The 27,741-nt window shown below is 38.8% G+C and overlaps 2 protein-coding genes across 3 annotated transcripts in view; one reads left to right on the plus strand and one right to left on the minus strand.

The window, feature by feature from the left end:
• LOC105196904 overlaps positions 1-16,563 on the minus strand; it is a 35,417-nt gene extending 18,854 nt beyond the window's left edge. The window contains exons 1-3 of the mRNA XM_011163056.3: positions 15,786-16,563; positions 4,676-4,730; positions 2,292-4,532 (exon numbers count right to left, since the gene is read on the minus strand). Of these exons, the coding sequence (XP_011161358.2) occupies positions 2,292-2,469 (178 nt within the window). The 5' untranslated portion in view covers positions 2,470-4,532; positions 4,676-4,730; positions 15,786-16,563. The remainder of the gene's footprint in view (positions 1-2,291; positions 4,533-4,675; positions 4,731-15,785) is intronic.
• The window catches only part of LOC105196903 (tyrosine-protein kinase transmembrane receptor Ror), a 254,193-nt gene that overhangs the window by 66,249 nt on the left and 160,203 nt on the right, over positions 1-27,741 (plus strand). The gene's annotated exons all lie outside the window — the stretch shown is intronic.

Consider the following 27,741-nt stretch of genomic DNA (forward strand, 5'->3'; position numbering starts at 1 on the left):
CATTCCTCTCAATATATTTATAGTTAGCATGTTTATTTACGACTTGACTAAAACGTTTATTAATAGTTGAAGCAGTTCGAAATATTCGTGTTACTGTCAGCGATTGCCCCATCGATGGGAGACTAAACTCAAGATCGGTTTGACGTTTCTGCGGTATTACGTAGGATAATAAGTTAGCATTTAGCTTTTTGGAGTTTGTACAGCGTCGACATCTGGATCCCGAATTCTAAGAGAACAAACGCCACGCCGGAATATTTGCCAAAACAAAGCTTTTCTTGGCTCCCCGGGTAAATAAATCTCGAGGAAACCACGTAGCACGCGATTCATGTGCCGTCATTCAAACTTTTTGTATTAAACGTGATACTCACTCGTAATGTCGACAGATCGGTTCACTTTCATTCCTGGGTTATAATCGAGACATAAGAGGCAAAAACTGTGCGAGTGGTATCGCCCTTTTTGTACTCAGCATCTTCCCTTTTTTTCCCTTCAACGCTCGAATATATATTCGTCTCGTTTTAAGCGCAAAAAACTTTTTGGGATCTCAAGCAACGTGAACAAAATATACCCACCATCGAGCTTCCTCGAAGAAATGCGATTAATCAAACAGTCAATTTCAACGACAGTCTCTTGTAAGCTTTTCCGTATTAGAATTCTTAGAGTTCGAGTTTTATTTTTAGGTGATTAAATCCTGTCCTCTTAATTTTGTTCGATTCGCAATTTTAGTATTTTCGTACCTTATAAATTTATTGATTAGCTTAATCAGCCACGTGAGTTCGTCGTTGTTCACATTCAGTTACAGCAAATCACTGGTAAAATTCTTCTCTTTTTTCTTGATTTATTGAGACACTTTTTTTACTGTATTTTTTTCAAAATAAAGCGATAACATGTGACGAAAGTAAACGGTTCTTTGCAAAGTGGAGCGCGAATGCGTTTGGCGTCATCTCGGGCGCGCACGGGCGCATTTAGCAACTGAGTCAAGTCTGCTGGATCGAGACCGCCGGTACTAGAAACTGTACTACTCGCTTACCCGACTGGACAAATTCAGCGTGTGCAGGCCAGGCCTCGAAAATAGTTCGCAGCAAGTACGTATGGCGACTTCAATCTGATGTATGCACGTGTCTATTTGTAGATGACCGCGGCGCGAGATGCAGTTTACCAGATCTGGCATTAGTCGCGCAATAAAATTTCCCGTGATTCATGCGCAAAATATATTTGACCTTTTGTTTGGTATCACCCGTAATGACGAATTCATTAAAACGATGGCAGTGAGATTCGCGAGATTAATGGTGTCCATTTAAAACGTTCCCAATTTCCGAGAGCACAATTGCAACCCAGCGAGTTTATTAAAACATTTGCCAGTAAAGCACGAAACTTGTCAAATAATTAATTTTGTAGTGTATCCGTGAGAGGAGGAAAAGAGAGATAGGCAAAGAAAGAGCAACTTGTACAAAAGGACAGTACAATTAAGTTTTGACGATACTCTTTGATAAAAGGATCAATTTTTTTTTTAGAACTGTAATAAAAGATCCGATGTATCACGAAGGTATTAGCTTCTTTTTCATATATTTGCTAACTTTAATGTAATAACAAAAGTTTGAAACTCTCGCTCTTCCGTGACATATCAAAAATTCCTTTAGCACGGTAGTTAAATTAATCCTTGATTGCTTTGGTGCAGTCATACCCTAGAGGATCAAATATTTAACATTATTAGTTGGTCTGGCCTGCCACTAACGCGTAATGGAAGTCCCTGTGAAATTAATTTGGTTCCCGAGTGTGAATCGTCTATAACGGCAAATTAATAATTCAAACAGCGGCGTTCAGAGCAACTGCGTTAATAAAATTCGCTTGAAACATTCTCTCCGGACGAGAGGAGAAAAAATAAAACGGTGTAAGTAATAAATAAACTGAATAAATAACAGCGCTATGCTAACAAGATACGAGAAAATTTAGATAATAGCCTCATTTATCTGACTTAATTTTTTATGATGAAATTTTTAATCACGTATTTCAATGTACGTATTTCTTCGTCGAAGGAGATAAGAGAGAAACGTCTTAAAAAAAAAAAACTTTTAATTCGTACATAAAAAATTATTCTATCCCGCTCGTCCATCGCGAACGTTCTTATTAAATGGGCGCGATCAAGTCGAAGGAAAGCAATCGCGGCATTAATGCGTCCTTGAGAAACTACATATTCGCAAAACGCCGCGATTTCCTTTACCTTCGATTCATCGACAAATCCACGCGAGCTGTTGCGCGCTTTTCCCCCTCTCGAGTCTCCCTCTTTCCTTTACCTTGCTCTACCTCGGCATTGATGTGAATGGTCCTCAGTCTGAGCTCCTCGTTCTCGTAAATCATCCCCCTCGAGGACTTCCGGTCGAGTTTTCTATTTGGCTTGACGCTGACGTCCCGCCGCCTAGTTCTCAGCATCCCAACACCGCCGACACCGCCCACCCCCGTCCCCGCCATCATCCTTTTCGCTTTTGCGCCACTTGTCTTCTTCTTCCTTCTCCGCGGACGGTATAGCGTGGTGTATCACAAAGAGCGGATCGCGACGAGTGACCGATTGTCCGCTATAATATGATCGGCTGCGCCGTGCGCGCGGCCTCTCGAGAGGAGAGCACAGCACGCGACTCCCTTATTCCCTCCCTTCTCTCGAGAAACTTTCGCGAGATATACTCCCGTTCCTCGTAACTATTTGATCCTCCGTTTGATCTTTGCCGTTACTTACTCGAAGAAAGTTCCAAGCGCAAAGCTTTCGCGCTTGCCAGACTTGGCAAGCCCGACTACAACCTGACCACTCGACGTTCTTTTTATCGCGTAGGCAAATCCAAAGTTTCGTTTCGAAGTGTTTATCTCAATGCTTTATGTGTTACACTACGAAATATCTCACTCTTCGAGTTATTCGCACTTTCTTCAGATTGCTTAGTCCATGATGTGTCTTACAGTATTGAACGTACAATCACTTTTCGCTATTTAATAACAGCTTGAGGAATCGTTAATATTAATATTTGTATAATAATACGAAGAGTTATATATATCGTTCGATTTTTTGTATTACTTTGGTTTATATAAAAACTAGCGCACTCTTTGAATCTTGTTCCATTAGAACTTTGCTGAAAACCTTGGCACTTTCAGCCATTTAACAAGCATATCTTAGTCTTGTATTAATCTGTTCAATAATAGGCAATCAGTTTTTATATATTTGTATCGTTAGTATTTTAATAAGTCCACACTGAAAAGATTAAAGGTGCGCGTTCGCTCCGATACGCCGGATCTCGAGAACGACGCGACGCGGCACGAAGCCACTTCCTCCGTTTAAAGCCGAACGTATGTTCCCCCAATAATCGCACAGTCACTTCGTCGGCGAGGAGTCTGCGTCAATCTCGGGAACAATCCCGGGAAGCGAGGTGTAATTGATGCCGGAGAGACCGAACAGACACCTTACTTGCCGAGTCACTCTCTATTGTAAGGACTATACATGCTGGTTTGTAATGCCGCGAAGTTTGTACACGCTGACTCGAGATATCACAGAGTCAGTACGGACCTCATATTGCCACGCCGTTGCGTCGCGGAACCTGCTGGTTAAAAGCCATTGAGTTGCCGGGGAGTAATCCGTCTAAAATTTCGTGTACGTTTCACGAAGGTTATAACGCGTTGTAGTATCTCGCGGATTATATACCTCGGTCCGTGGCGAAGACAGAGTTGGGGAAGTTATCGACGCTGGCGGGCAACGTAATCTGCCTATGATCTCCGTTGTGTTGATACTCGTCGTTGTATTAACTTAGCGCAGATCCTCTAGTACCGACAGTACTAATTGGCTAATTCCTCCGGGGGATTACGTGTCTCCTGTCGGGCTGTCACGGAGACAACGAAGGACGGTCGGCTTGCTTCGCGGACCTATCCTCGGTCCACGCGGTCGCGTTGAGCCGTTTAGACGGAGCTACAGTATCCGGCAATACTGGTCGTCGCGTCGTCCTCGCGGCCAGAAAAATTTGCATCGGGCACTCATTTCTCACGCGGTATTCCTCGCACGTAATTTGCGTCCCCATTACTCAGCGTTTATCAGCGTGCTCGGGCGACCACCTCTCGCACTCAAGCGCCGTTCTGGCGTTTTTCTTTTTTTATTTTCTTTTCCTCTTTCTTTCTCTTTTTCTTTCTATTTCCCTTTCTTTTAATTTGTTTTGCACGTCCACGCGACACACGCGAGAGAATTTATCTCGTCGCCCGGGCGGATTTTCTGCAATCTTTCGACCGGCTGCGGCAGTCATCGGTCGACTACCGCGCGCCGTTATGAATGTCGAGTTTCTCGCCTCTAGGACGCCGGCGATTATTCACGAGGGACTTAAAGTTGCAGCTTAAACTTCTGGCTTGTAGTATCTAGCCTCTTTCCTATCCGACGGGACGCGTCAGTGCACTCGCGCAAAAATTGCCCTCGCGAGGACGACGAGTGGTTGTGATATGTCTCGCAGTTGTTACGGGGCGATTATCCACGATGATGCGTGATGTCTTTGTCGCTCGAAGATTTGCTGGCCCTTAAAAAATTTAAAGTTAAAGTTAGAAAAAAAGTGACAAAACAGTTACTGATGTGTATCGTCAGAAATATATCATGTGATAATTTGTTGATTTCGTGAATTTCATGAGTGTTTTTTTTGTAAATGTCCTTGCATTATCTGACCTAGTTGTTGAATGAAGCCCCAATGATTCCTCTTGCCGTTTCTGTCGTTGGTGATCTGAAAAGAGATGTATGTATTAGAAATCATGTTTAATAATCATATAATTAATTTTTAAACATTATGTATATTGAGTTTTTTTTTAAGAAAATATATCTTAACAAATAGAATAGACTTTAAGAAAATATATTTTGTAAAATGTATAATGAATATTTTATTATTTTTTAATAGCTCGTAATTTGATTTTCATCAGAGACAGTTTGTATTACTGGAAAAATACTTTAAATAAAAATAATGAGTATTAAAGGCTCAATATATACAAATGCAAATTAATGAAATTGACAATGATCCAATAATGACCATTCTTAAGATAGATAGAAAAATTTATTTATATATTAATCTGTCAAAGATTAATAAACCATTTATTAAGATAAACGTTTCGGAGCTTTACTGATCGTTTTCAGTATTAAGTTATATATTTTAAAGCGAAAAAACTTAAATAAAACCTAGTCAAAATTTAAAAATTAAGATAATAAAATTTACATTAATAAGTAATAATAGTCTTGCGTGATAGGCAAGATGCAATTAAATAAAAATATTAAATAAAATAAAAATAGAATTTGAATTAAATAAAAACAGAATTAGAATTATAAAAATAGACTATAAAAATGGGATATCAATTTGTGAATGTCAATTTATTGTATAAAAAAAGAATATTTGCTTTTAAACAAAAATTGATAGAACGCAATAAAAGTCCATTTCGCGAAACAATATTGTAAGAACTATCGTGAATCGGTTTTATTTACGGAGCGAGATTTCGGTCGCGAAAGAAGTCACGAAGGATACTTGAGTGAAAGAAGTCTTGCAGGATATTGTACGTGATTTTAAACCTCGACAGCTTCGCTTAGAGGATTGCTTCACGTATCGCAAAATTGCAAAGTATCCGATACGCGTGTTCGAGTAAATGCGCGGAATGGCAAAACATTCCCCTCTTATGCGGAGGAAGAAGCGAGTATTCCCTTTGAAAGACACTTTTTTCACAATGTTCCTCTGTCAACGTTTCTCTCTGTTTCTCTCTCATTCTTGCTTGCTCTTCTTGCGACACTCAAAGTTTAGGGAATGACATCAAAGAGGATAGTACAGTAAAGCAAGTATGTATCCTCAATCCTGTTGTTGCTGTGTTCTGAAAGCATACATAAGGAGAAAGCAAGAAGGAGAGAAATAGAAATTTAGCATATTCTAAGGAAAATTAACTTGATTTGTGTAGATTTTATTGTCAAAATAAAAAATAAAATAAAACCATTTCGTGAAAAAGAAGAATTAAGATAAACGAATTAATGGATTGGGGTAAAATGTATAATGAGAAAATGAGCAAATCGACGAGCAAGATGTTATACATATTTATACCATAGAAATTTCACAAAAACTAAAGTGTAATTAAAATATTTTAATATTTTTTTGAAAATATTAAAATTTTATTTTTATAAAATATGTATTTGTATAAAAAGAAAAATTAAAAAAGGAAAATAAAAATTTTCATAAATCAAAATATTGTAAATATATGGAATATAGACACTAGGAGAAAAAAGAGAAAAGCTTTTCTTTCTACACTTAGTTAGCTTTTTGATGATCTTAATTATCTATTCAAATAATGATGTTCTTGTGTTTGCATTAGAAACTTGTAATTATCTCTGGGCTACCTCATGCGATAATTAGAAAAAGAGCGAAAACTTTACGCTTCGTCATACGTCTGCGGACTTTCTTAATGAAGTTGATCCTTTAATTAACGTCGACGGAAAATGATAAAAAGGTAAATGACAAAGGAGAAACTTTTCTCTCGTTACCGTAACGCACTAGAAAAAGTAAAATCACGCAGAAACGTAAAAATATATAAGAACCGCGAAACAAAATCAGAATAGTAAAAACAGAGAGTTTTTTAAAGATAGAAAGACAAGGCTATATTGATACGTACTTAGAGCAGATATTCAATTTGAACGCATTCCAAGTAACAGGTGAAACATGATTCATAGCTCACGTCTAGCACGAAAATTAACGTTGGATTTGTCGACGGAAATTATTTGTGAAACGAATTACATATCGCCGAATCTATATAAAGAAAACTCATTTCTGTTTTTATTTAACAGTTTGGCAGTAATTGATGAAATTCTGTTTGAGAATATTTTTGTAACAATGTGCAATATTGGTGCTCGTCAATTTAATTTTAGTACAAATTATTTTTGTATCAATATATCATATTATTTTATATTTCGACAAACCAAGGTAGAACAGATATGCATTTGGAAATTTATATCTGCTATTATCCATTTCTGTTGATAAATTATTATTGCATGTATTATTCGAGAGAGACAGACTCGAATTGATCTATTGAAAATTTAGCCCTCCCCTCCTTCCTGCAGTTATTTGAGAGTTAATTACACTTTTCATCGTTTGCCACAAATAGATCAATTCCGCTTAATTAAACTTATTTTATTTATCACTAATTTCACTTGTATACGGATGATTAATGAAGGATCGCAGCGCCAGATGATACAGCTATTTATAAACAAAGGCGTCGCGTGCAAAGCGCCGGCGTAGCTTTTGCAAAATAAAATGCTTATGAAACGCTCTGTCGACGTGAGTTGTTCGCGCTACCTCGCAATCTAACGAGGTAGGACATGAGGTCTTTGATGCGAAACGCACGCGCGCCGACAATGTAACGGGATGTAAGGGAGAGATCAGAAGTTACAGCGTGCAACAATTACGCTCTTTTAAGCGTGACGACGTGACAAAATGGCGGGGGCGATGTATCTCTTTTGTAACGTGAACTCGAGCAGTACGAAAGTTTTCGCGCTGCCGGGCAAAAACTTAAGGCTCGTTAAGAGGCGCGCATTTGCATGACATTTATCACAACTCCTGCGAGGACCTTTAAGATACGTGCCAGCGGGACCGGATAAAGCCGGAAGGATTAATGAGGACGTCTTTCTCCCAACCTCTCCCTGTTGCCACGCTCGCACTTCGCACGGTGTTAAGACGAAATATATATCCGCCCGGTTCTTAACTCTTTGGTACTTGGGCGTCATCTCTTCGGTAATGTTGTTCTCTTAATGCTCCAGTGGAAGAATATCCGTCGCCAAATATACGCGTGATATTTATTTGCAATTGTTTGTCAATATGTCGTTTCGAAAAAAGGAGTTGAATGTTGAAGTTTATCGAAGAAATGCTGCGCGGCAATTTATATTTTAATAAAATATTTCTTACATATGTAGCACTATACATATATAAAAAATGTATTAGTGCACTAACGCGAAAATGTAATATTTATGTTGTTATTTTAATTGTCCGAAGCAATTTCTCTCATTTCTCCACTTGCGATTGGAATAGACTTGATCTCACTCATGAAGTGCTTTTTTCGGAAGCTCGCTCTTATGTGCGTGAAATACTATATTACATATCGGCCACCTGGTGGTCGTGTAATTTTAACGATTTCCGATCTTGTTCGACAAATACGCGTTTAGCACGTATTACGGGCATATCAATATACCGATATATAATCCTTGACGTAAACCAGACTTGTGGATCTCGATACACAATAGGATGGTTAATACCAAATGAACACGATTTTCAGTGTACATCCAGATAAATTATAATTATTACGTGCAGAATGTAACTGGGCGTTACTGCACTGTAATTTGAATTTACATGTTTTGATTATAATATGTTATAATACTATGCATTTTAATTCTAAATGTGTCAAGTGTCGAAAGATATTTTCTTATCACATGAAATAAAGAAAATATATTTTACTTATTTCTTTCTGTAAATACTACGCTGTTGTAGAAAAAGCTATTTCTAAAAGAAAGAAATTAATTAAAGTGTGAATGAACGCTTCGTGCATTTAAAAAAGTTTTTTGCGCGTCACTTAACACGTTCAGAATTTTAACTTTTAGTACTCAACTCACGCAATGATGATGTTGCGTGCAAAACCGGTCTGGCCTCCTCTCGCATGCGTATCTGCATAGCGTGAAACGTAAACGGTGCAGCGGCCGTGACGCCTCGTGCAAAAATCAAATTTGCAGCGTGAAGTACGAGATCGGGACGTTATCGTCCAGCCAGCGTGTGCACAATTTTAACGATTTCCGGGCGGGTTACTTTCGGCGTAACGAGGCGTTTCGCTCGAAGGTCGGCGCGAGCTAGACCTCCCGCGATTCGAAACCTCGATCCGAATGATCAGCCGCGTTGGAATGGAATCGATGACGGGGCGTGTTATTATTAAGCGAAGCGATGACGGGTTGCCGATCGCGGAATGATTTGCGCCGTCGATGTCTGCCGTGATGTCCGTGTTAAAGGGAATCTCCTCACTTACGAATACATCACCGCGTTGTTTGAAATGCTAGCTAAAACCTCCGTTTTGTTTGTCCACACGTAATCCTGCACTACTATTTCTTCGAAGAAAATTAAGATATTATGTTTGTTAGTATGTTGAAAATTTGTTTACAAACTTTTTGACATTAAAAAGATATCGTTTGCTATTTCGTTTGTTATTTATTAAAATTGGAGATGGTTCATAAAACAGTCATTACAATATTAATGTTAAGAGTTGGCATAAAAAAATACTAGGTTGATATTTCGTTAATTTTGAAAATTCTACACTTTTCTTTAGTATTTAGTGCTACTTTGGTACTTGTTATTTTATAAAACCAGTGACAGGTATTATTATTGAATTTACAAGTTGTCAAATTTATAGTTGCCAAAATTATGTCGTTTTCTCTCAATGTGATTATTATATTATCTTTGTGAATATCAATCATTTAACTCCATATGTATTTTCGGAAAATCATTATTTAAAATTAAGACTTTACTCATCATTTAAGAACACTTTTATTTTAACTGTAATTTAACTTGAAAATTAATTACGAAATCATTACGCAAAAATAGCAGTGTTATTAGCAGCCCCGATAAAGGTGTAAAATTGTAAAATCATTAATCTTTACTTTGAAGCTAAGTTTAGCTTAAACAGAGATCCGGTCTGTATTTTTGCTAATGAGCATGCAGTTCAAAGAGATAGCGATTAACACCCGGGAACACTCTGTACAACATGTCGATGGCGTTCATGACATACAGTCGGGACAACGACACGACGCGACGGGTCCATGGATTACATGCGCGACACGTGTCGCCGACGCATTTACCGGCGTGACGTTAACACGTGTGCATCGTCGCAGCTTCTCGTTGCGGCGCGTCTCGCAATGCGTAAGTGCCGCGCGGAAATGCGTGTACACTGCGGTTCCGAATGCACATTGCGAATGATTTACACGCGGTCGCGGGTAGTATGCACCGGATGCAAGCTGCTCGCGCAGATGCGACACAAAGATTTAATTTTCCACGAGCGCGATCGTTAACCGGTTCGGCTCCCCGGCGTTCGATTCGCCAGTTTTAATTATCGCTCGTCAAATTCCGTCGCATTTTTTTCTTTTCACTGCAAAATTTTGCTCGAGGCGAACATCCGAGACCCCGATATATCCGTCATCGATGGAAAACATGTCGGATGTAACGAAGAGGATGGTCTCGACGTGGGTGCCGCGCACCATTCTCGGGCTTTTCATTCAGAACGAGTCGTGTCCAATTAAGCGAGATGCCTCGTGTGCGCTTCATTTATTCATAATGCGACATGTTTCATCGATATTTCGCCTCTGGCTAAAAATGCCGAACGTATCATCCTCTAGACGAGGGCTCATGTTTATTATCAATGACATTCTAACTCTAAATTTGACATAGAAGAAACGCAATAATACTTAAAAATTTTATTAACTTATTAAACGCTATAAGTGAAAAAAAGATGATAGAGCAAATAAAAAAAGAAACCAAATATTTGAATTACTTATTAGCAATTATTTTTAAAAATGTTTTGTTATAATAATGTCTAAACCGTGAAAAGAAAACTATGAAAATTGTACTTTATTTATACTTCTTGTATTATTTAGGGCTGAAATTTTTCCAAGAAAATATTTTTACAAGCTGGTTCTTATAACGGAATTAAATTCCGCGACAAGTCATGCGTAATACATGAAGTAGTACATAAATTATGCAAATGTCTTACTTCTCACCGCAGGATGTTAAACGAACATTAAGCGCGCGCAATAAAAGAAGTCACATGGGACATGGTCAGGTTACCCTCTTCTGGCAGGAATGTCTAATAATAGTAATAAAATGAAGGGGAGATGTACTTAGATGCCTCACGAGGAATGCTAACGAGATGGTCTCCATTTGCAATTCCGGTATACTTTAGGAAATGCCGGGAATACAATACAAGCCGAGCCTCGCCGCGCGGAGAAGTCACTCCGGAGTCGAAGCAATCCGGATTCGCGACGAGGCCACGGATGGCTAATTGAATTCAATCGAAAATGCTTGCCTAATTGCAGCGTCAAGCTTTCGTAAGCCTCGTCTTTAGAAGTTCGCTGTTTCCTTCCCTCCTTCCCCTCCGACCATCCTCTCTTTCCCGCGTTTGGCTTCCCCCGATTCGCCTTCCATCTTGGAAGTGGGACTGAACTTTCAAGTTTATAGAACTGAATCTTAAGCGGCCGACCCTCCAATTTAAACTTGGGTTGCGATGCTATCGTTTTGCCCTTGAAAGCGGGTTACCTCTGCCGGCGCGAGGACACAGCCGTAGATCCCCTTGGATCGTATGTCTTCGCGGCGGCTCATGAATCATTTCGACGTGGCGACCGCGACGTGTTTCTCTCGAGGAAGTACGCCGAAGTCCTTTTACGAATTTACGGAAATCCTGAATTTGACGTCATTCTAGATTCGTCGCGACATATATTTGTCAGATTTTCTAAAAAACTTTGAGACGTTTTTTTTTCTTCTAACATCATTATTTGTCACTCGTCACTTCCAACGTCGAATTCTTTGTCCCAAATACAATACCTGTCAAATTTGTTTTCTTGTTCATTTATATTTCTTTTTCATTTCCAAAGTGTAAAGTATCTTCGTGATCCATCTTCCTTACAAATACTTGAAATTCATACAGTTTTAATCATTTGTCTTCTAACCACGACAGTAACAAATATCGATATGCAGCGGCAAATGTGTAACGTAACACGATACCAATTTCTCACCAAAAAATAACTCACATTTTTCTTTCGCTCGAAATTTATTTGTAACCTCGCCGAACAAATTCTATCGAGCTTAATTCATTTTTAATGACTTCTCGCGGTCGCGACGTAGGCGAAAGTGCGCAAAAATAAGCCGCTCGCGAAACGGGCGGCAGCAGACGGCCTCCACTGCTCTATGCGGCTTGCCCCGACTGATTTTTTGAGGATGTCCGACCTGTCAACGGCCTGATGGAGCGGGGAAAGACTCCAAGAAAAACGAACGATCGCCGAGTTAGAAATGAATCATCGTACCGGCTCGTAACCCTACCATGAACGATTAATTCATCGTCAGCCGCTCGTTATTACGGTCGACGGCCGACAGATTGGTTGGCGCGAAGGAAAAAAGCTTTTACGCGGCATTTTCGTGTTCAGGACGAACGATCGCTCCGGATCGGCATGAGATCGCGGCGATGAAAACTTGATCGTTGGGGAGAGAAAGAGAGAGAGAGAGGAGAGAGAGGCTCGGGGCCCCCACGTGGTGCTCTCACAATTTGGAATTTCATAGGCACGGCTGCTCTTTGCGACAAAAATAACTCGGGGGCATCCCATGTGAACGTAGCCTGCAGCATATAAACACCTCGTAGTCAGCCAATCGGTCGGCTTGTTGGGGGAACAGAGATACCTATACTTTAGAAAGTTTTCGGATATATCTTTGCAAGGCAAGAAAAGAGTAGACTTGACATTCAGCGTTAAGCATCTTAGCAATTGAGCGACGGAGTTGAAATTTCGAAGAAGAAAAAGATGAATTTCACTGACAATGGCTTCAATTTGAGCCATTTATTCTCGGTCGTTTTTAATTCAGGAATCGCGAAGCTGTCTTGAAACGTCAATGTAAAAAAGTCTGCTTCAAATTGATTTAAAATGTTATGAAAGCTAAAACTCGACGTATTGTTATATTATATATTATATCGCTGCGAAGTTGTGAAACGGAGATTTTTATCAAAGCGATTTAAAAACTTTTCAGCTTTAGTGTACCTCTCGAAAGAGTTCTTCTATTCACGATCGTTCGACGAAGTTTCTGAGGAAGCTCGGGTTTTTATGCAGCACACGCTGCTCTTACGTGTCGCAAAATAAATTTCCTTGTCGTATTCCAGTATTTACTGTCGCGTTTACTGTTTGCGGTCGCGCACAGCAGCTTCAGTAGTGCGGTTTACGAAGTGCGGATTTACGAATGTCTGTGTGTGTCCTACGAATCTTCCGTGACGCTCGTACGACGATCATAAGGCGATTTTATCGTTACAACATTGTATCTCCGTCGTACGTGACATGAAACGTTGCTTCGTAGCGTGTCGTTTATGTCGGAACAATCTTGAGCGTGACTACTTAAATGTCTACATCGGTTGTCTGACTCATGACAGCAACGGCCTCTCGTACGCAGAAAAAACTTTCTTTTCGGATCTTTAAATCGGTCAAAAACTTCTTCAACGATATCTATATGTTCAGGGTGATTCAGAATTATTTTTATGTTTGAAAACATTTTCTTTCTGTTTTTTTACGCAATTTTAAATTTAATTTCTTAATTTTATTAAATTTAATATTAAAATGCTATTATAAAAATATTAAAATTAAAAAACCGTACACGCGATTTCTACAAGTACAAAGTAGATTGGGCAATTTTTTAAGTTGAAAAATCGTTTCAAAAATTTGTTAATATTGCAATGTCCGTCTTGTGTTTCTACGTGAGATGCGAATTCTTCGCTCCGCAATCAAAGATTGCCGGGAAGAAAAATGAAAGGATTAAGTGGAGTACGCGAAACGATGGTCGGCCACATTATGGCGAAACTCGATTTTGCGACGAGGGGACAAAAAGTTTCTAATTGTACTCAACGCAGTTGCTGCGACGTACAGCGCGATAAAAGGGTCGGCAATAAAAGGCAGCGAGGCGGCTAACGGAGAAGAGGTATTTTTTACGGGAGACGCTATTACTGTTCCGATTCTCATGAGCGGATGTCTCAATGTCCACCTCCACGCACGCCAGTTGATAAATGCACGCGCAATTTGACGCGGACGGCTCGGACCCTTTTCCTCACGGTATCTTTATTCCATGCCTGCGCTCGCACGTTTCGCAATAATACTACCCGTGTTCTCTCCCGTGCATTTAGATTTTATGCACACTGGTACTTTGTCTCTTCGAAAAAAAAGTCGAACGAGAGCAAACAAACATCGAGCCAATTTTGTGAAATAATTTATCCACAAGAAAAAATATTCGATTTTCATAAATTAAAACCGTAGCAAATTTATGAGATTGGTATGTATATTTTTTGTCAAGCGTTATTTTACGTTATTTAAAGGATTACCGCGTGGGGGAAATTACTTTCTAGTGACAAATTCCCGAATAAACTGTGTTCGCGATAGGCAGACGGTAATCCCAAACAGAACAAAAGAAATGCCGCGTCCGCACTCCCAACCAAAGCCTCCATTGCGCCGGCAATGTAAACACCTGGATATATATAGCGGCGAGAGAAAACGGCAAAAAGTTTCAGCAAGTGCCTCTGACAATCCTCAAACGGCTGTATGTGTGTCAGAAAAAAATTATTTTTGAAAAACTCAAATAATAAAGTAATTAATTTTTTGTTATAATTTTTAACCTGATCCTGACTTCGCGGTATTTACATTTTTCTCTCTTTTAGTTTAACTTTCGTATATCTTGCAAACAGTAGCACTGTACCGAGCTCCTTTTTCGGATTAATAATTAAAACAATGCTCGTAACATTTTAAATTCAGAAATATCATTTCTACCATTGTAATTATCGACAAACCGCGAAATTACCAGCAACAATATCTACCCGTCTTTTCACCGTGTATATAACTGGCGCAGACATTTCCAATTTTTCAGTCTGTAACGTGATTTTGTCTCGCGTCCGTGTCGTTATTTTCTCTTTCTCGCTCATTCTTGCCGCAGAAATTCTTTATGTCCACGAGTATCTACGGGCACGTTTCCGGAACCGAATGAGAGATCGGGGATCGGTTATTTTTCTTTCTCTTTACGCCGGGATAACCCGAAGTCTTCTTGGTTCTGTCCGCTTTATTGCCTCGCCTCGCCCGTCTCCTTCTTGCGCCATAGCAGCCCGGACGAGTAGAACGCGCCCCTCGATTCTAATAGAACATCGTAAAACCGCGACGACGACGTCGTGAAAACTGCAGAAGACGATGCAGCGGGAAACATTCTTCAAGCGGGCATTCTTGGTGTAGCCCGGCGACCGTCGCTTTTCCAATTTCTTCGAACTCCACATTTCTCGACACCCACACTTTTTCTATGCTGATTTTTCACGAGGAATGTACCGGACACGTGAGAAATATCCACGAGGAAAAATAAATGAATGGACGTCGTTGCGGAATAACGCGCGTTCCTTGATCGAAATATTTCGGGACAGGAAGCACCGTGTGGCTTATCTGGTTTTAACCAGATTATTTCGAATCCATTTTAACGAGCGCACGTGCTAGTTATCGCAATATTATTCTTACTCAATATTTCATAATTGCTGATTGTTGCATTAATCATATTAGGGTCAGTTTTATTGATATCGATTAGGTTAATTTAATTTTAGGTTATCAAATCTTTCTTCTTTCTTTTTATTCTCCCTACTTTTAGAAAAAAATGCTTATGCTAAAGATAAAACGAAGCCGGTGCAACCAGACGTTAGCAATGTAATGTGTCACTACACTATTAGGCTTAACTAAATAAATATCACAAACATACACTAATAACCATAAATGTTATTTCTTCAGTAACCGTCAGATTAGTAAGGGCACGTTTGAACACTTTTTCAATGAGGGGACCGCGACATCTGGCTGTCATCATCCTTGGCTTCTTCCTTTTTCGGATGTAAAAGCTTCTCTCCTATCTTCTCTCGCTCCACCCTTTTTCCCCCTAAGCTTCGTTATGTCACGTCAAATCAAGTTTGACCCTCGCTTTTCTTTACACCCATACAGGGGGAAGACAGGAAGTTTCTTTAGCACGTACCTTTTTCTTCTTCTTCCTCTTCCACCTTCGTGATTTCTTTTTATTCGCGTTTCCCGTCGTTCTCGCCGTTGTCGTCGTCGTCGTCGTCGTCGTCGTCGTCGTTGTCGTCGTCGTCGTCGTGGTCGTCGTTGTTGCCGTTGCCGTTATCGCCGTTCTCTTCCTCTCCTCCACCGTCCTCCTTGTCCTCTTCTTCCTCCTCCTCCTTTTCTTGTTTCTTTTGTTCTTTTCCGCGGGCACGGCCGTGCGGAATTCGAACCAGGGTTCGATTTGGCGGCACCCGGTTGGAGCTGGTCGGCATTACTGCGTTCGAGTAGACTGCTCGCACCCGAAGTCTACCTCCTTCTCTACTTCTCTCCATCTTTCTCTCTTTCGCCTCGCCGGCCCTCCGCTTCTCTCTTCCTTTCCCGTTCTGTCTTTCTCTGTTGTCCGCAGTTTCCTCCAAGGCAGTGGCTCACTCCCTTGCCCTCTTTCTCGCACCTTTCGCGTTTTTCCTTTCCCCTCTTTGCCTCTCATTCCCGCTTTCGTAAATGCTTCGTGACCCGTCACAACTCCTTCTCTCTTTCTCTCTCTTTCTCTGCTTCACATTTTCCGGCGAATGCTGTTCTCCCACCTCGAAAATCTTTTCTCTCTCTTTCTCTCTCCTCTCGTCCTATCCTTCTTCTTCACGCCGTTCTTCCATCTCTTTCTCCCTTACGAACCGCAGGCGCTATCTTACCGATCTAAAATTACCCTAGAAACGATGAACGCCGTTTTCCCTCTCTCTCTTTCTTTCTCTTTCCCTCTGGGTCTTCTCCTACCGCTTTTCCTCCTGCGGCTTTCAACGCACATGCCGTCTTCCGCTATGGACATGTAGCTCGACTCTGAGGTGAGCGACTCACCCCGAGCACAATCGGTCGCTCAGATCAGATTTATAGATCAGTGTCTAAACATCCGGTAGATACCATTTAAGTGTAGCCGTTACTCAATTTGGTGACAGACAACGATCGGTAATCGGAGAACGATTTATAGGAATGAAGAACGAGGAAGATATAATTTTAAAGAAGTGATGAAGTGAGATTAAGATTAATGTGCGATGTTTCTTACTATTTATTACTCGAGTTTTCTTTGCACTAGTAGTTAACTGTGCAGTGAAGTAAAGTTAGAATTAAAGCACAAAAATAACGAAATTTATTAAATATAGAAATTGGAGTAAACGAACAGAGCTAAACGTAAAAATTAAGAAGTTATTTCCTTGAATATTAAATAATGTAAACTATAATCTTTGTCGAAATAAAGTAGACTAAATCTAAAATTTAACGTCACTATTTAGCAATTATTTCTATTAAATTAACATTAGTTGACATTAAATATGTTAATTAAAATACAATTGTTTTCAAAATTTTCAAGATATCTGTAATAATCAACTTCTTTGAATTTATTCAAGTATTCTCTATGCAGAAGATAAAGTCACAATGGTCGAGATCAGTCGTCAGCGAATCGCTTCTTCGTGCGTGCAGTTCGCGACAGTAGCCGCCCTTTTTTTTAATGGCCTCTGCAATTTTATACCTTAAAGTGTCGTAAATGTCGCAGCTAACTTATGGCTATGAAAGATGCGGAAAGGCACGCACGCTATGCAAATTCTGCGCGTTTCATGCACCATAAACTTATGAATGACCAGGGGACAGTCGCCCAATTCGCAAACGTTTACCTTCAACTATGTCGAGCATTTTTTAATGGTCAAATCAATCTCTGGTCCGAGTGATGGAAATATCTGTACGCGTTTTATTTTTAACGTCGTAACTGCGGCTGCACCGTATGTTTACACGTTGCATTTAACATTGCCACGCGTTTGTTGCAATTTTTGCGCGCATTTGATATATACAAATTATAAAATCATAGACAAATAGCGTGATAAATCATTGAAGTCCAAGAAACAAGGTAAAAAATTATATCTTTTCTTTAATGTAAAAAAATTATGCCTTTTCTAAATATTAAAAATTAAATTTCCAAATAAACATTGCGATGTGCAGCTGCTGTTAAAACTGCATTTTGCTATTTATTTCATACAGCAATCGTTTTCACTTTTACCAAACAGTCCGAGAAAAATCCATCAATCCTCAATCCAACGAAGGCATGCGTGCGTGCAGAGGCCGGTTTGGCTTTATTTGCAGTTGGCGTTATTTCCGTGATTCGCACCGCGTACATCGTATGGAGCGAAGCTCGATCGCAGAGGCGATTCCCATCGTATTTCCGCGCTTCGGACTTCTATATTCGGTGCGGCCCGATACTGTGATTCCGCGTTTGGCCAAATAAAATACCACAAGCTTCCCAAAAAGAGGTTCAAGATCGTTCGACCGTTTGGCTAGAGTTCGCGCGGTGATCTCGATTTAGGCGCGTGACATATTTCCGCGCAGCCTCTGGCGTACACGTATCTGAACGCACCTGTCGCACCTCCTTCCCACCGTTCTTCTGCTCTGACCTCCCACTACGGTGGAATCCAAATATCGTATCTCCGTCCGAGGAGGATCCACTCCGACTGCGATTCGCGCGCATATCCGCGTGTTACTGCGCGGCCTACATACGAGGCTAAATCCACGGAGACTCCGGCTCGATGACGAATGGATCATTCGCATGGATTTCTACGCGATCGCGCAACAAAATTTAGCGTCCGATCCCGTCTCGCTGCAACTTATTCCATTTATACCGGTGATGATACAATTAAAATTTATGACAGCGAAATGCATTGTATAAACGTAATAATAATTATTATTATTGTAATGATTATCATAATCCTGTGCTAGCAGATGAAAATGTTTTCTGATAAAATTATCACTTTTCATAAGTTTTTTTCTTGGAAATTTTTGAGTCAAGTAAGAAATACAGTTTTCTAAATTAAAGATATTACTTTAGTATCAAGAATAGATTACGTATATGTGTAATAAATAATTTTTTTGGTATAAACATTAATTACGACAAGCATATTTACATAGTAAAAATAATTTGTTCTATGTTGTTTCTCGTGACATATTATTAAAACTGCGAACAATAAATTTTATACTTGTTACTTATTACTAGTTGATTTTATCATAAAAAAGGCAGGATTATAAAAAAGATTATAATTTAGAGCAAAGCTAAATATATTTACAAATTACGACCGTATAAATTTTCCAAATCGTAACCAATATCTCTTTGAAAAATAAACATCTAATTTCGTGTTATTTTCAAGCGCATTGATCTTCCTGCCATTTGAGCGTGCGCCAAACGGAATGACTCGTGGCAAAAATTCCAGGCGTTTCCGCTCTATTGGCAAAGATTTTCAGTAAAAAAAAAAGATGGAGAAAAATCACGTCGGAAACCTAGAGAGCGACCGCGGTTCTCATCATGACGTGCAACAAAGTTGCGCGAAGTTTGATCGAGTGCGCCGGTCTTCCGCAACGCGTTGGCCGCTGAAATTTCCATTATTACACGTTCAAGTACCCGCCAACGATGTACACCGTCGCGATAAGCGCGCGCGCGCGGATGATAATTACTTCACAAGCGGGGAAATCAGAGAAGTTTACTCCACCCGGGTATGGAGTGTGCCGATGTTACTACCTCCGGGAGTACTCGTGGCCTGCAACTTATGCGTATTTCCATAGCGCTGTGAACTTCGGCGGCATCCTGAAGTTCCACTAGCCTTCCGTAGAATCAAGAAAGCAACCTTAGCGCAATTTAATCAACTCGCGTACGCAACTGATTTTAACTCCCTCTAACCTGTTTCCGCGGAGAAAATTGGTGAAATAGTGAGATAGTTAATGACACGAGAAAAAAAAGTTGTTAAATGACTAAATTTTTCAACTTGATAACATTTCTTCAGTTCAAGTATTTATATATTTAAGTTAAATATATATATGTAGTTGAATTAAATATATAATTGCTTAAATATAACTTACGTTGTAAATATCAACCGAGCCAAGCAAAATCACGACACAATTGGAGATGGTACTGACATTTCTCAAAGTCCCGAGTACAGTCACTAATAGTCTGTCCAGAGACACATAAGCCACATTGTAATGCTAAGCTGTCTAAGTCACAATAATACATACACTAATAATGAGAAAGCAAAAAATTCACTTTTATTTTAATTTGAAACGTATTCATTTTCTATCTTTATTTTTTTCTATTGCGTGTTAAGTTGCTATTTTGATAAAATAATAATAATTTAAATTAAACAGAATTATTTTGTCTAACAAGTAGTAAAGAATTGAGAATTATAAAAGGAAATCAATGCACGAATACAAACTTGTTGGAGACTTTGTAAAAAAGCTCGTAAAGAACTTTTTTTGTACCTTTATATTTCCCAATAGGGAGATGAGAATTTCATATTGCAAGTTGCAGGAAAAAATCGTCTCCAAGTAATTGTCGACTGTTTACGACAGACACGTAAATTCTATCCTAATTATATTAACATAAAAAATATAAAACATTATTTTATGTAGATTACTTTAAGAATATTTTACTTAATGCGCATCGTCAAGTACGTTTTATATTAACATTCTTTTTCACTTCATTTCTATTCACTTCGTTTCTATTACTATCGGATAGTGATTTTCTTCTCCATTCCAAATGCCTTTTTTTATAAACGCTATCTAAGATAAATTGATTTATTTATATAAAGATTTTTTTTCCGTGAGACACGTTCACTCTGATTATTTGAAAGTTATTTCAAATAACTTTTATATTATATTGAAATGAAAATATTAAAATTTAATTATGAAATACAGAGTTAAACAAAAATATAAAATAAAAAATTGCTATAAATAGAAACTAACAAATTACATAAAATCTTGAAATTATATAATCTAGAAATATTCTCAAGAACGGAAACTAAACATAAATTAAATTTCATAAAATGTAAAATATATATATATAATCTTTGTTTACAGATTAAAATGAACTGAAAATATAATATTATTGGTTTGATATGAATTTGGATTACGAGAATGAAAAAAATCTTGATTTTGTCTATTAAAGGGATCGTTATCAAACTAAATGTAGTATTCGTTTTGAAATAAAGTTATTGTTACTAGGACTGGTAATTTACTTCGAAGGCTTCGACATTCGAATTTCGATAATAAATAATAATAAGAACTCACCATTCAGATCTGTAACTGTTACGCCGTCTTTCTTCAAAATTATGCACAATTTAATCAGTGCCACTGTTTCTTCCACTTTTAATAATTTTTAATAATCTAGTTAATATTCACGTATAATTATTAAGAAAAATTTTTAAATTTAAACCGAGAAATTTTCGAATTCTTTGTATAACGTGAGTGAATATGTACAATCGCAAATTTCCGTTTATATACGCAAGATATGTCTGATAACAGAATCCAACTTTAATAAAAGTTTTGCAGTCCTGCTGCTGTCGTATTTATTCAGACAAGACGGTGATGATGTTTGTACTGATTCAAAATTGAAATTGAAATTGAAATTCAAGTTTTTATGTATTTAAGTCAAATACATAAATACTTTAGTTGAAAAAATTTAATCAAGTTGAAAAATTTAGTGAAGTTAACAATTTTTTTTTCAATGCAGAGCAATCCTTGAAATTTTATTAATAATTTCTTCATAGGGCTATGAGGATAGATTAGAAATTTCACTAATAAATAATCTGTAAAGTTATTTATATTTCTGTAGTTTTCATAAAATATAAATAAATAAACTATGTTTAAAAAATTAACAGTTTAAAATAAAAACGAAATATTTAGTATTGATATGTTTCTGAATATGTTTATAATAATTGTTGCATTCTATTGGATATTAATGTTTCGATAATATTCTTCTTATCCTATCAATTTCATACACAATTTTTGACGGTTTTAAGACTCTAAAATCTATTTATTTCACAATCTATTTCTTCACTTGATATCTTGCGCTCGTAAATGTACGATTCCAATCGAGATTGTCAGGAAATGGTCAACGATCCCATCATTCAGTCTACCTTAACCCGAGATACGCCTGTACTTTATAGGAAGTTAATTTCGTCGTGCGTCGAGACACGATTTTGATGAGTCCTTTCGAGCGCATTTAATTTCCTCGGGACTCACCCTAACCGAATAGAGAAACGTTGCTTTACGAGCCGACGATTTATCGCATGCGTGTACGGGACGACGTGTGAGACCTATCGGATGTTCTTCTGCGGCAAAGGAGGAAGGAAAGTCCGCGATAGCCCAGCCGGTTATTCGTCGGACATTGGATGCCGTTAAAGTCGTTGCCGTCAATGTGGTCCTCGCGTAAAAGCGGCTTTTCCCCCCTTCGTCTTTACGACCATCGTGCCGATCAGTTGCGCGACCGTGAACGAACAAATTGGTTACGCGGGACGGTGGATTATTTTCGCAATGGGCGCACTCGCAGACTTTTATTTTATTTTTGCCAAGTTCCACTACACTTGAGAACGTTACTTATGCGCTCGCATATACGGCGCGGTGCAACGATCGCATCGATCGTTCGAAGCGCCGTTTCCAATTAATTTTAAACTGAATTCGTTATTTTAAAAAACTTTACGAATTATTTTTCGATACTTTGGGCAAACCTTATAAAATTAAATCCATTTGTGTGACTTTTGCTTCATTCTTTATTGCACATTATTCGTCCGCTAATTCTATTTTTACGTTACATCTCTATTCACGTTCTATCTCGGAGAAACAGTATTTTCCACGAACACAACAATGAGTCATCCCGGTGCATACGCTGGTGCATACTCATACGAACATATTTTTGCATCGTTAATTAAATTTCCGTACGCGCGTGCGCGCCCCCGCGTATGGAACAAAGGGCCCTCATTGAGCGTTCTTGCCGACGATTGCTTCTGTTTGCGCGATCGTGGAGGTCCGCCAACAATAACGCATAATTTTTGCGAGGGCGGAGAAAACGATTAGCGGGAAGAGGGGACGGTCGGGATGCGAAAAATTTCATATTCGACGTCAGCGCGGAAAATGCATATGCATACGCGCGGCATATATTTCTGCTTGCATCGCGTATATTTGTGCGCGTGCCACACGCGCGCCTAAATAGGAGACCATCCCGACAATCCAGCCCGGTCCTCCTCGTCCCGGCCGTACGTTGCACGAGACCCTCCGCCCCGTCTCCCGTACCACTTCCTCTCCTCTCCACCCCGTGAAGAGCCGAGCTTTTAATTAACCCGTTTGTTTGTCCGCAGGTTGGTATTCTTGAATTGCATGGCTCTACGTGCCGGAAGTATGCCGGGACACCACCAGCGCGTATTCCACGCGACGTGTAAGTGTAGTGCACTTTTGTCTGTGTCGGTGATGTTTGGGGTCGGCGAAATTGCAATTTCCTTCATCGCACTCGATTCTTCTGCCGCTGTTTTGTCAGTCCCGCCATTTGCTCGATGTACGTTAGTTGCTACATTTTTACAGAGCAATTTTTCTTATTCACAACACATGCACGAGAAGCTTAATGTTGGTTCCCGACAAGTAAAAAAATATTTCTTCATAATCTGTAATATAATGATTAATGAATTTATCAACAATTTCACTTCAGTATTTACATTTCATATAGGTACAATGTAAAAATGAAATTTAAATTCTCTCAAATTTTTAAATAGAAATTTAAATATTGATTCTTTGAGTTTCTCGTGCATTTTTTTATCTTATTAATGCATTTCGATATATCGACGTGTGCTCTTTGCAACCTATACCTATACAGAATTATATTATTATAGAACTTCAGAGATTGTATATGGAGATTTAAAAAATATCTAGATAAAGATAATGCGATTTATAATAATTTATAAGAAACAAAGCGGATCCTAGTACTGTCGATCGGTACAAGATCCCGTCAAGTTCAATCGTGTTTTGTGGTTTATCTCTGTTTTCAAGTTTTTACGATATCAACCGCTTTTGCGTGTACGCACATATGGCTTTACCACGCGCTTCGGAACGTACTTTTCTTAACTCCGTAAATGCCCCGGGGATTTCGAGAGGATCAAAGAAGCCGTAAATCGACGACCAAGTAGCTCGAATTCTATCGAGTACCTTCGCGAGCCCCGACAGTAGTGATGTCCTATCGACATATCTCCCAACATTGTTTCTCGATCGACGTTTCACGTACGTCGCGCCGTTTCTCTCGCAAAATTTAAAATGACGTTTCTCTGAATTCATGACATAATTCCAATCCGTAGGCATGAATTCTATGCAAGGAATATTCAGTAAACTGAATTACACATACTCTCGTCGAAACGATATTAAGCGTTTGCGTTGAACACGTCAATATATTCTGCAACATAGTGTTTTTCTAATGATTTTTCTTTGTTTATAATTAAATGTGCCTATCGAAACGCGTCTATTAAAATACTAAATTCCAAGTTGGGCACTTTTACATGGACAGTTAATAAATTTGTTGTAGAATGTAATATCGTATTGCATCAGAATAATGGACGTAACTTTCCTTGCTCGGGCGCGATATGCGAAGTAATTATAAATTTCATATATCACGTACAAACTCAACAATTTTAAAGCTAAACTCGAAATTATCCTGGAACGAGCGGGTAATATATGACACGACAAACAGAAAAGAGGGAGGTCGCGGAGGTGAAGGGAAGGGGGAAGGAGAGAAAGCGCAACCGGGTTACAACCAGGCCACGTATAGAAATGAACTATGCGTGCGGATCTAATTTACGCAGACGCAAGTACGCGAGCAACGCTTTCAAAGTAAATTGCATTTCCCTTTGTCGGGCCCGTATCGTCTGCTCCTCGCCACGGCGCGTCACTATGCACAATACGCGAAAATCAGCACGCCATCCACACGCATATGCACACACACAGGCAAGATTACAAAAAATGAAGGAAAGAGAGAGAAAGGGGGGAAAATCGGGGCGGGAGGGAGAGAGGGCAAGCGACGGGGCTCGTTAAGAGGCCATGAAAACTGTATGGAAAATAAATTGCATGGTCAGCGAGAGAGAGAATAGTTGTGAGAGAATTACTCGCGCTATGGCTTTGGCGCAATATGCGTCCGTCGTGTATACATAGAAACGTAGTGTTCGCCTATACGTCGGGCAGATTCATCGAGTTAATTAAACTTTGAGGTAATACGCGCCATTCCCGGTGATTTTTTTTTGTTTTAGTTGATACTCTCTTCATAACCTCGGGCAATAGGATATAACGTCGCACACGGGAGATATTAAACCGCAATTTAATTGCCAGCTAATTCTTATTCGGCGGAAACAATATACTGTCTGCTGTAGGCACGATAATATAAATCGTTTTAACGTTTTTAACGGAAGAGAGATCGCGATTATTTATTTCGCGATTATTCGGTTATTAACATTATATAATGATATGAGTAATCCATATTTATATGCACGCGCAAAATTTTATTTTACATTAAAAAGAACGCATTATAATTCGCTTTAAATTCTCTTGGGCTAATTACATAAAGTTTTATTTCTATTTTTTATATTAATGAAAAGTTGAATAGTGTGTAACTGACATACTTATGATTATTTAAAATTTATTCAAAAAAAAAAGATTCTGCAAAAGAATATATTTTTTATTCGCTGGGGGGAGGGAATCATTTTTAATTATTTGAAGATCACGCGTTTTATCAGCTTGTCGTAATAATAACGATCTCGTTGCAAGCAAACGCAAATAATGATAGTCGTAAATTCAGATCTGATTGCATCGAATCGGAGTTTCCCTTTTTCCATCGAAATGATTGATCGAAATTCATATCTCGACTTCTGGCTTGGTCGACTCGCTCGCCGCTCGCCGGATGTAACTGCATTTATTTATGAAGGTACAGACATTTTTACGTGGGTATTCTGTTTTTTTCATCTTTCTGAGTCGATGTGTATCGATGAAGGGTCGCGGACTCTCGCTGGTTGATCGTATTTCAGAGCTCGTTAAACCGCGTTAACGGTTGGTGCACTGGATGCACGCCAGCAGGATGCGTTTACGCCATATAAGATTCTAAACGACCCTATACGTTTCACTTTGGCTATTTATCGTCTGTAAAATAGGCTAGTTCGGCGCCAGACAGTGCGAAACGTCAGGTTTCATTGCGAAAGCTTGCTTCGCGTTTCAGTTTCATATCACATTAGACTAAACGTGAAGCAAATTGAAGGCGTAATAGTGGTAGATATATTTTTAACCGCGTGCTTACAAAGCAAAATGTTCCTCTGCTTTATTATAACTTTTACAGCTTATTATTTCTTTTACGATTATATAAAAAGAAAAAATCTAAAATCTTGTATAAAAAAGTAATTGCATTACGTTGAAATTTTTAGTTTAACAAGCAAGTATTTAATCATTTGAGATACAAAATAAATTCGAACAATGGCGGCATGTAGTTTTTCACACACAAGGCTTTTTTCACTTCTTAAAGTAGATTTAAGAAAATCATTTAATGTTAACATTAAAAACTTATTGTATTTCGGCATTTTTGTTTGACGATATGATTTAAATAGTTTCTCATTATAACATTTTATCGTAACAATTTTGTAAATTAGTACTGTTAGTTACATAATATGTTGTAAAACATCGTATGTATGTACCACTACAGTGGAAAGTAATGATCGATCTTTTGTTGAGGAAATTGTGAAACTTATACAGCAGCCGTTGACACGATTACGTCACGGAGGGAGCATCTTCATTAATAAAACTTATTTTCGTTGAGGTCGCGCTGATCCATCCATCATCCATTAAATTACATGCCGTAGCAGTTTGTCTCGTGCAAAATCATATAATATCGCATAATTAAAGTGAAATTATGTGATCAAAAGAATGAGAAAAGTTTTCGATATTTACTTACTCACGGAAATGTTATTTCCGTCAATTTATTACGCGAAGAAGATGGATGAATTTATATTTTCCGCACGCTCTCCTGGTCCACAAAGTTTTGTTTGCATTATTTATATACACTTTTGTTTGTATGATACATGATCAATCAAAATTCATTAATTAATTTCATTATTTGTCATTAGACGCACACGAAATGCGGGAGAGGGGACATTTGATAGCATTATTTTTTCCCCGCAGATTGTTTTTGCAAATTAATCAATACTATACGCTTTCTACATGCGCGTACGAACGTGCGTGCGTTGTCCATACGTTCGTGATTTTATGTTATTTTCGACGCATGCTCGCTAATCTGATGGGAGCTTGCACCACATTCGGATCTTTTATAGTCTGGACGGTCGCGCCTAACTCCGAGAATGGCAAAACGGGCGATTACATCGCGTGACTCGATGCGCCAGGTCAGATTACACGTGGCAAAGAGAGCTGAGCTCCGGCTCTCGCTATACCTTTGCTGATCCTAAATCCTGTTGGCCCTTGTCAACCGAGTTCAAGAACTCCGAAAGCGACGTGGGCGGCCGAGACCGCCGTATCTCCACCCACCTTTCTATCCCTCTTTCACGAGCGCGAAATATATATATATATATATATATATATATATATATATATGTATATATATTTCGAGGATGTGCGGTACGGAGGCAGCTGAGTTTGCCCGTAAATCGACCATGCAAAATTATTGTCCTCACACCTCTTTCTCGGCTCCCCCAATTTGGATGCGCCGATGAAGAATCGCGTTTGCCGCATCGGCGCGCCACCCCATGTTCGTTTACACCTGGGGATCTACAACTCCCGTTAAATGTTTTCGCGTGTCGATTCAATCATCATTATACACATATTTCCATTGGTTTCGCTGAGCTCACGTTACTTCAGTGTTATTTGTTGATATTTGTGATTAATAACGACAAAGTAAGATAAATAGGAAAATGTTTAATTACTGCGCATGATTAATTGATTAAGATTTAATGCCATTGTGATCGGCGTTTGAAACATTTATCATCACAATCAAAAATATTTGATTAAATATTTTTAAATTTAATTTGTACTATTCTGGAGCAATATTTACGATATAAATGAGTATTCTTGATATTTATGGATATTTTATAGTAAATTTTTAATAT

The sequence above is a fragment of the Solenopsis invicta genome, chromosome 16 (genome assembly GCF_016802725.1).
Source record: "Solenopsis invicta isolate M01_SB chromosome 16, UNIL_Sinv_3.0, whole genome shotgun sequence".
In the NCBI taxonomy this organism is placed as follows: Eukaryota; Metazoa; Arthropoda; class Insecta; order Hymenoptera; family Formicidae; genus Solenopsis; species Solenopsis invicta.